This window comes from Belonocnema kinseyi, chromosome 2, assembly GCF_010883055.1.
Source record: "Belonocnema kinseyi isolate 2016_QV_RU_SX_M_011 chromosome 2, B_treatae_v1, whole genome shotgun sequence".
Taxonomy (NCBI): domain Eukaryota; kingdom Metazoa; phylum Arthropoda; class Insecta; order Hymenoptera; family Cynipidae; genus Belonocnema; species Belonocnema kinseyi.
In genome coordinates, this window is record NC_046658.1 from 69,676,186 (window position 1) to 69,686,717 (window position 10,532).

The window sequence follows — 10,532 nt, forward strand, 5'->3', positions numbered from 1 at the left end:
TGAATATTAAAAAGTGAAGATGGATTGCGCAAAATTGAACAAAATTGCAGTTAATAACGATTTCCTTCCAACGGAGAAACTGAAGGATCTGGAGCTGAATAAAAGCTACGAAATTACAAACATCATAAGAGTAACAACACAATTTGGAGTGCGGTACATCGTCACAGTAGAAAACAAGCAAGGATGGCCAATCTGCTGAATGAAGATGAAAATTTGCTGCTAGGAATGAAAAAATCTAGTGAAGATGGCGATCTCTGCATGCGGTATTTGGTTGGACGCTACAGTTCCATCGAATTTGTGAAGAAAACAGTATAAAGTGTCTGCAGTTTCTCAATTATCGATCAGTCTGTGACAGGCCCTCTCAACTTTATTGGGCGAATATGAAGAATTATGATTATTATTTCAGGCACAGTACAAGTTGCGGCCAACTGTTGGCGCTACGTGTCGGCACACTTGATTGAATTTGAAGGTTTGAAAATTCAAAGTGTCAAACGGTGCCAAAGTATTACAAAGTCTATATTTTATTAGCGAAAATGAATCCGATGAGTATACAGTTAAACAAACGGAGGTGTGTCGTTCCCGGGTGTCAATCGTCGCGTCACGTAAAGCACCACCAATTTCCAAAGGACGAAAAGCAGGGTTTATTGTGGTTAGAAGCGGTGTCAAATCCGCTCTTGACACAAATAACCTACAAGGAAATCCACAAGAGTGGTTATCGCGTTTGCTTTCTGCATTTGCGGGCGGAGGACTATTTACGTGGTCCGCGAAATTTGTTTAAAACAAAAATAGTGCCTTCCGTGTCGTTGCCTAAAAAAGAGGTGAAGTATCTTCCTGCAGATTCTCAGGCTAAGGTAGCCGGTGATGTGGACGCTAATTTGAATATTTCAATCAATTTAGAGGATAAAGAAATAGAAAATTTTGAAGCAGCAGAAATTTCTTCTCCAAGCACGGAGTTTTTTCCAATTAATTTCCGCAATAAGGTGCCGAATTCACCAGGAAGCGGTGGTTCGGTTAGAAAAAGTCATCTGCGCGAATTTTCATCGCCTGTTTCCAGTTACGGCCCCGGAAAACGCATGACATGAAAGTTTGACATGGATGTTCCGGAACTGAAGGAGGAAATTTCGAAAAAGAAAGAGGAAAGTGTTTGTAATGACGCTGAATCAGTGGCGGAAGGCGAAGTAAATACTAAAAAGATACGAGAAGAATGTTTCGAAAAGAATTTAAGTCCTAGAATTGTAGAAGAAGAGTACAATAAAATTAATATAATAAATATTAAAAAATTTGAGGAGAAACGTGCAGAAGATAAAAAGGTGTCTAAAGAGGCGTCTTCTTCAAAAAAGAAGAAAGCTAATTTCAAAGTGTGGGCGTCAAAACGTTTGATTTGGAAGCACGAAGAATTGGATCCAAAGACCTCTGAAATGTACGAGGAGGTTTTGAATGCAAGAAAAGGAATCTATAACTTGAAAACTAAAAATAAACGGTATTGTTTTTCACATATTATACCTAATATAAATTTTGAAATCCAATATACAAAAACAGCTAAAAAGTAAATTTCAAAGCATGAATGTGTGACGACGTTTATTATTGTATTATATACAAATTTGAGAATTGTTTGTATTTATAAATATTTGCAAAATCGATTATTTCCTCTTATCATGAATATGGTAACCAAAATGAAAATTGGTGGTAGTGTTTGAAATTCCTTTAAAGTTTTTTATTTGTGGTAATATAATGTTTCTACTGTTGCACAATTACTAGTGTAAGTACGCTTTGAATTTCGTACATATCCACTTTTTGGAAATATTTAAAGTTTTATATCATCACTTTAACCATTGCTTTTACATCTGTTTAAAAATATTTTTGATACATTTGTATTGGAAATTCTTACTCATAGTAGAAACTCTTATAATTTAATTAAATTAATTAATAATGTTTCATGTATACTAATTACAGGGTGTACAGTCTTTCCTTATTCCCCTATTCCTCTGAGTTATATTCCCCCTTTTGTTTTAAAAATAAAAATTTAAAGGAATCGTCGTCTTACTTTTTCTTAAATAAAGAAACTTAAGCTTTTCTTTGAGTTTAAGTAAAATAAAAAAATGTGTCTTTTTAGAGAAGTTTATTAAATAATTTAAATTTTATTTATATTTAAGAAGTTCTAAATTATTTATACTTAAGTTAATAGATTGAATTAATAGATTGAAAATAAATTGAATTATTAATTAAAGAATTCTTAGAAGAGAAAATATTCTTCATAATGAGAATGATTAATATTTTTCATATCGCCGTTAATGGATTTTAAAACATTTTAAAACATTTTTAAAATCATTTAATATTATTTAAAAACTTTACAATTTATTTTAAAAAGATGGTTTCTTCTTCTCAAAATGTAGGCATAAATGTTTAATCTCTTACATTTTTAATTATTCCCATATTTTCATCTTTTTCTATTTTTTTTCTTCTACCGTGAATAGATTTTCAAAAATTTTTAAAAATGGTTAAAAAAATAATTTAACATTTTTTTAAAACCATACAATTTATTTTCAAAAGATTGTTTCTTCTCCCTTAAATGTAAACATAACTGTAAAAATTGTTTCGTTCTCTATTTTTCCCCAGATTAATTAAGGATTTCTATGAATTTTAAAAGATATGGAGGAATTTGACAAATTTAATCGGATTTTCAATTATTATAAAACATTCAGAAGAATTTTAAGACATTATGTTTTAAAACTTTGTAGAATTCTTAATTTTTTTAACATTGTTATTCTGGATTTTGAAACACTAGACTTCTTGTACAGAAATATTGAATTATTAATTAAGAAATTTTTAGAAGAGAAAATATTCTTCATTATGAGAAACATTTATATTTTTTTTATATTGCCGAGAATGGATTTTGAAAGATTTTCAAAATTATTTAAAATATATGTTAACGTTGTTTAAAAACTATATAATTTTTTTTAAAAAGATTATTTCTTATTCTCTAAATGCAAACATAAATGTTTCATCTTTCCCCTTTTTGACTATTCTCATACTTTCCTTTTTTCTCTTAATTTTTCTTTTCGCTTCCTATTTTCCCCCTATTTCCCCGCTTTTTCTGCTGTTTTCCTCCTTTTTCCTGACTATCTTTTCGACAAAATAAGTACCCTAACAACTCTTCAGCAAAGTTTTATGGAAATGGTTCTCAGAAATTCAAATAAACACCCTAATGGCAGGCGATTTACAAGAGATGGAAAGCTGTTGTGTCTTTCAATTTATAAAAGATCGGCTGCAACATATAGATACTTAGGAACTTTTTTGCCACTTCCGAGTCCAATGTTAGTGAACAAGCTACTCACCCAGATTCGTCTTGATACCGGTGTAACTCAGACCATGAAAGACCTACTGAAGGATGCTGCCAGAAGAATGACTGATGAGCTTGATAAAGTCTGCGTTCTCATGTGGCATGAAGTTTCTCTGAAATTGCACTTGCAGTATTCCGCACGAAAAGCCAAGATTATTGATTTTGAGGATTGGGGAACAAATCGAACCAATAAGTATGCAGATCACGCTCTTGTATTTATGTTAAGAGGAATTAAAAATGGCTGGAAAATTCCTCTTACATACATTTTTTGCGGTGGACAAACAACACACGAACAGTTAGCGTGGTGTATTAAGGATGTCGCCAGAGCCGTAACCGCAGCTGGATTTAATATCGCAGCCACAGTTTGTGATCAGAGATTATCTAACTTGAAAGCAATCAAATTGTTATAGATAGATACGGATAAAGTCAGGGAAGAGAAGAAAATTTCCCAGTGTAAGCCCTCTCTTATATTATAAAATTTATATTATTTCAGTCACAGTCAATTTTTTTATTGATACTATTAAATTTTTGTAGATTGGACGATTCTCACCGGTAATGTCGAAATTATTCCTTTATATGATCCACCACATATACTAAAATGTATAACGAATAATCTTCTGACCAAAAATTTGGAATTTGAGATGAAGGCGAAGGCTGCAGAAGAGGAGAGATGGTTCGCTAACTGGGATCATGTCATCAAAGCATATTTGATCGACTTGTATTCTCCTCGCAAGAATCGTATGGTGCCTGATCTAATGGACGAACATGTCTACCTCGACAAAATAAATAAAATGTGCGTCAATTTGATGATGCAGGTGTTCAGTAAAAAATTGTCCAATTTTATGGATCTTCTTTCAAGATCACCAAGTAATGTTTAGCCTTAGAATGTAAAGTTTAATTAAAAAATTAATTAAAAGAAGTCTAAATTTATAAACACTAATTTAAATTTTGAATCATTGTCATCTGTCATCTACTCTCATTGCTGCACTCATGTAAATAATACTGCAATTTTGACTTAAAATAATTATTTGAATTTTCCAGGAGCCTGGGATATGGCAATTTGTGAAATATTAATGCCTCCAGAAGCTTGGCAAACTGTCTACGTGCTTCAGTACAAATAATAACATGAAGAATATTGAATATTGAACTACATATGGGATGGAATTAATAGCGACGATTGCGGTCTTCATTGTCGTCGGATTCCATGGACTAAGAATTCTTACCAAGACGAATTTTTTGGAGAAGCTCGGGCAGCATTAAAAAAAATGCAGTTTGTTGATCGCGAAACGAAGAAGCGGTCTCAGACAAATGCACCGTGCTTACAAAATTTGATTGACACTCTTCAAGGCTTTCGAATGTTGTGGAAAAAGTTGCAAGGTCTTGGTTTTACAAACTTCTGCACTAGAAACCTGAATCAAGATCCCCTAGAAAATTTTTTTAGGACCGTTAAAAGCCACGACTTTAGAATCAACAAGCCAACGTGTTTTCAATTTGAAGCAATATACCAATCATTACTCGTCACGAACTTAACTTCGAAACACATACCGTGTTATAATTGTGAAGCTGATACCGGACATTTTATTATTGCATGTACAGATTCACTACTGCAAGGATCAAGTGATCAAAATCAACATCTTTCAGAACAAGTGGACGAAGTGGAAGATTGTACACATGGTAATGAACTGCAAATCAAAAGCCTTCCAATGCAGACCTTGCAGGCGGCTACACCTGCAGTCAAATCATGCGCCACTTGCTCTGAAAATATGAAAACGAAGGCTACTAAAAATTCGAAAAGTACTTGCTTTCGAGACGTGCATTTTCATGCAAAGCGAATTCTGGGTAAAATTCTGCCTTATTATTATCCAAACACAGACCTCGAAAAGAAAGCAGCACAGTGGCTTAAACTAAAATTGAATTTCTCTTTCCTCTCGTGCTCGCAGCATAAAAAAGAAATTGGGGAATGTTTCAAGAAAATTTGCTTAGAAAAATTCTGTCAATCGACTTTGACTTTTATTAATCGAATTTTCAGAGGGAGAATTATGCCTAGAAACGAAAATCTGTCTCCCCCGGTTAAGCAAGCACTGAACTGTTATTTGAAAACCCAACACAAGGACAGAAGAACAGAAATTCTCAGGGTTGTTTAAAGTACAAAAAATCTAGCTAATTCTGAAGTAAAAAATCTACCGCTTCCCGAAATAAAGGTGCCATAAATAAATCAAAGTTGATGTAAGATGAGTGCTACTTTTAACTACCTTAAATTTCTAAAAAACTTTTTACAAAATGAAAATAAATGTAAATTTCAATTTACCTTCTGTAATGGATGCGATATTTATGGAGAAAGTTTGAACATCTTAATACACGAAAGGTTACAAATGCAAATATTTTAATTTAAATGGATGATTTTAATATAAATAAGTGATTTTTTATCAATCCATTTGAATAAAATTACTGCACATTAAAAATATTGCAGTTATTTAAAAATAATATGCGCCTTTCCTAACTTTCCTCAATTCTACATATATAAGAATACACTGCTTATAAATAATTACTCTTTCTGTATGTTTTTTTACATTTAATTATTTAACGTGTGTGCTATTATATGAATTGTGAAGATGTCTTAAATCTTGAAATTGAATATAATGAGCAATAAAATGGATAAATAAAGTGAAAAATGTCTCAAGATATATTAAAAGTAATTTATTATACTTTATATATATCTTTACATATTTTTTTCACTTTGTTTATCCAAGTTATTGATAAATATATTCAATTTTAAAATTTACCACATATACACAATACATGTATGGCACACATATGCTACACATTAATACTTTTAGTTCAAGTTGCGGCCAACTGTTGGCGCTGTGTTTCTTCATATTTCTACCATTGACTTGATAGGGCCTGGTCTGTGACAAGCTTCAGTGAGATATTCATCATGTCTTATACACAACGAAACCAAATGTTACATACGACGACATACAACCTGAACTCATCATTCACAAAGCAAATTGTCATCTGTGCTGACTTTAAAAAAGACGGAAATCTCGCCTCATCAATGAACCTACAGGCCAGTCACCCTCGTTCAAGTGTAACCCTGAATCCTGAAGAGTGGAAATTATTCAAAAGTTACTTCAACCTCATTTCCCTGTTTTTTGATGGTCAAGATAAGCACCAATGCATGGACTGCGGAAATTTCCATATACACATGACTGTATCGTTTGGTGATTATACGTATAGTAGCTTTGGAGCAACATGAAGGAAACCAAAAATACTATCTGTTTGTGCTGCAAGAAACAACGTTTGCTGTTCTCCAGGAAGTCAGCCATTGTGTCGACCGGTATCTTCTGGATCTGAGTGTTATGCTGTTTCAACGTACAAAAGATGTCATTATTGAAACCATCGCTGAAAGTATTTGGTTTAAAGTGAAATCAACATCTGTGAAAAGTGTAAAATCTTATATACGAAAACATTATACAAGTTTAAAGAGTAAGGCAAAGCAAAAATTAATATTTGCTAATGTTATGCGTTTCGAAATTCTGTTTCTTGAAATGATTACTTTTTATAATCAGAATGTGTGTGAAGAAGTGATTTAAAAATTACGAGGACTCAAATGTGTGAATGGTACCTTTATACATTAAAATTTCATGTATTTTGTTGGAAAGAAAAATCTAAATAAATGTAATTTAAACCAAATTCGCCTTTATCATTTACTAGATTAAGGATAGGTAGATATGTAAGTAAAAAGATATATATAATTAAAATTTTTCATAAGGACAACCGCAGGATTTCGCCGGGAGCGGGTGCTAATCTGGAAAATTGCACCCACTCCCAGCGAAATCGCGGTAAAATTTCAGCCACAACCACGTCTCACGACCGTGAGATAGGTGGTTACAGTCTGTAAAGAAATCAATATGACGATCCAGCCAAATCCGCGTGCACCCTAAGAATACGGAGCGACCCAAGGACAACGGCCTTCTGTACTTTTCCCGCAAGAGTTTTAGCATATTGTTGACACGCAGGGATGCTTTTTAGGCCATTAGCAAGTAAAAGCTTGGCACCTTCAAGAGTGCCGATGGTAAGGACGATTAGTTTAACAGAATATTCCGGGTACAATCGTTGCAACTCCCTTATAAGGTCTCGATACCTTTCTTTCTTTTCATTCTCCTTGGTTATGATGTTTTTGTCAGCTACTGCTGAAAATTCGATAACGAACATGGTTCGCTTCTCAAAGTCAAGAAGAACCATGTCAGGCCTCGAGTGAGCTACAGAAAAAATTGTCGAGAATATAAATTTCCAGTATATGCGGCACTTCCCATTCTCGACAATTAACTCAATTTCCCTAGGAGTATTTAGAGGAGCGATATTAAGGTTAATGCCGCAAGAGTGACAGAGATGGTAATAAAGCACTCTTAGTGCCACATTGTGCCTTTGAATGTAGGTCGTTCCCGCGTGAGTTGGACAATTAGATAGTATGTGAGCTAAATGCTCGGGGTGTGCATGGCACGCCCTGCAGCCATCATCGAGAATGTCTTGGCTCAAAATATGGCGACGGTATGTTAAGGTGGAAATGACACCGTCTTGGCAGGCAAAAATGAAACCCTTCGTACCAAATTTCAATCCGGGCGATTTAAGGGAAGCAAACGTTAGCTCACAAGACATTGACTGATCCTTCACATTTCTGTGGAAGATACCGTGCATCCTCTTATCCAGGAGCTGTTCACGAAAGTTTTTCTATTGTGCTTTCTTAATCCGGGCTTTCAGGAGTGAGTACTCGAGATAGATAAGATTTGATGCATTTTGCTCACCCCTAATACTTAAGACAAATCCGAGGGTTTCAGCAGCCTCCTCCGCTGCTTTGTACAGAAACGCTCCTTTGTCCACTTCTTCGTGATTCCTGAGCATTTTAAGAAGAGGGTCTCTTCCATTTGCAACTCTATGTGCTGTACCCAGAATAATCCTGTTGTGAAGACATTCAAGACTCAATATTCCGCGACCCCCTTGACGGCGTGAGATGTACAGTCGCGGAACGGAAGACTTAAGATGCATGCTTTTGTTCATGTGCATAAACTTTCTTCTCCCAATATCAAGGGATCTGAGCGCGTTCTTCGTCCATGGAACTACACCAAATGAATAGAGTAGTACTGGGACGGCAAGCATTTTCGTTGCAGATACTTTGTTCCTCGCCGACAGTTCGGAAGACCAAATCTGTCGGATGAGACGTTTGTATCTGCTTAAGGGAGTATCCTTTATAGATGCCACATCCTGAATGCGGCTCTGTGGCACGCCCAGGTATGTATAAGTCTCTCCACCTCACAGGTGTCGTATGGCGTTTCTATCAACCAGCTCAGGATCTTCAGGGATGCCATTTAAGTTTTCGTCGCTTCAAATAAACCTTGTCACATTTGTCTAACTCAAATTCCATTCCAATTTCCTTAGTATATCTTTCGACAAGCCCCAGAGCTAGATGCAGTTGCTCTCTGTTTTTAGCCTAGACCTTAAGATCGTCTATGTAAAATAAATGAGTGACCTTGTACTTTCGATCTGTAGGTTTGCCGCACAAGTACTCGTCGAAACAGCGAAGTGCTAGAGACAGTCGCAATAATTTAAGACAAAAGAGGAGTGGGCTCATGGTGTCGCCCTGAAAGACACCCCTCTGAAAGGGGACCTTGTTAGTTGTCACACGATTTTTTCCAGATGAGATAGTAAATCTGGTTTTCCAAAGCGGCATCAATCTCTCTATGCACCCAACTATTTGCGGATGAACCTTTAAGATTTCCAAAAGACAGATGATAAGTCTATGGGAGGTCGATTCGAAAGCTTTCCGATAATCAATCCAGGCCATCGATAGGTCACGCTGGTAGAATGATGCATCTTTGTAGACACATCTATCGATGAGCAGGTTCTCCCGATATCCGGCTACGCCTTTCTTTGAGCCTCGTTGTTCATAAATTTCTTGCCACACAGGTTTAATTGCCCGAACAACCCTATAATTTAGGATAGTTGTGAATATCTTATAAAGTGTGTTCAGACAAGTTATTGGCCTGTAATTCTTCGGTTCAACTAAGTTGTCTATTTTCGGCAGGAGTATTGTGCGCCCTTCCACCAACCACTCTGGAATAGGCTCTTCCGACTTCAAATGTGAGCTGAAAATACGGGCCAAATGTTGATGAGTTGAAGAAAACTTCTTCCACCAGAAGGTTTTGATACAATCTGGTCCCGGTGCGGAATAGTTCTTCATCCCTCTTAATACTTTTTTCACCTCCTCGGTGGTGATGGGTGGGCATTCTTTAACAGGTGTTATGAGAGCAACACATAACTCCTTGAAGCTATTTATATTTTCTGAGTCTTCGTCCAGTCTATACTGAACTTCTCTGGTTTGGGTGGGTGTTCGACGTTAACTGGAAGGTCTTGGAAGAGTCGAGATGGGTCAGAGAGAAACTGTTGATTTTCTCTGACCCACCTCTCTCTCCGCTCCAGACTTCTCTTAGCGTCAGATAGTATCCGTATTCTCTCAAAAATATGCTGACTGATGGTCAGCAGCTTTGACTTGTTAAGTGTGTGATAACGGGTCCGGAGTTCGCGCGTGAACTTTCGAACCTTGGCGGTAAAATTCCTGCCAGATGTGATGTAGTCAATAACACACTGAATGCGGGACGCGTACTGTCTTGCCCAGCCTATCTTTATGGCAAGTTGATGCATTCGTCTTTTGGTCTTATGATCAACCGTTGGTTTTATTTTACGGTTCGCATCGTACAAAGCTCTCGCTGCATTATACACACAATAATTGATAGCCCAGAGGTCGGCTTCTCCGGAAAAATGTCCACGAAGCTCGTCATCCATTTCAGCCAGATTTTTAAGCTTGAGAGAAACCTTGGTGTTGATGTTTCTCCGGGTCGTAAAGCATCGCTCTTTATCTATTGGATGCCTGCCCGCGGTTGGTCTTAGTGTCGCCTCTCTTTCTCTGTTGCTGGCTTGTTCTAGCTGTGGTAGAGTAGGCGTTCCGCTTACATAGCCCCTTTTACGGAGTAGTTCAGCATGGTTTCGCAGACGTTGCTGCGAAAAGTGCATGCAGCCGTGCCATGTAACCCCCTTCAGGGGCCACACTCGCATCGTAGCACTTTAGCAAGTCGTGATTCAGTCGCTCCGTCCACCCAAAGGTTGCGAGATCCCGCCGATCCATCGCATTGAATCC

General features: G+C 36.5%; 1 protein-coding gene across 1 annotated transcript; it reads left to right on the top strand.

Annotated features, from left to right (window-relative positions):
- Positions 1-1,091: 1,091 nt before the first annotated feature.
- On the top strand, positions 1,092-4,461 carry LOC117182711. The gene is made up of 5 exons (XM_033375815.1): positions 1,092-1,480; positions 3,213-3,702; positions 3,751-3,793; positions 3,875-4,207; positions 4,382-4,461. Exons 1-5 carry the CDS (start codon positions 1,092-1,094, stop codon positions 4,459-4,461), a joined length of 1,335 nt encoding a protein of 444 aa, XP_033231706.1.
- The last annotated feature ends 6,071 nt before the right edge of the window (positions 4,462-10,532 follow it).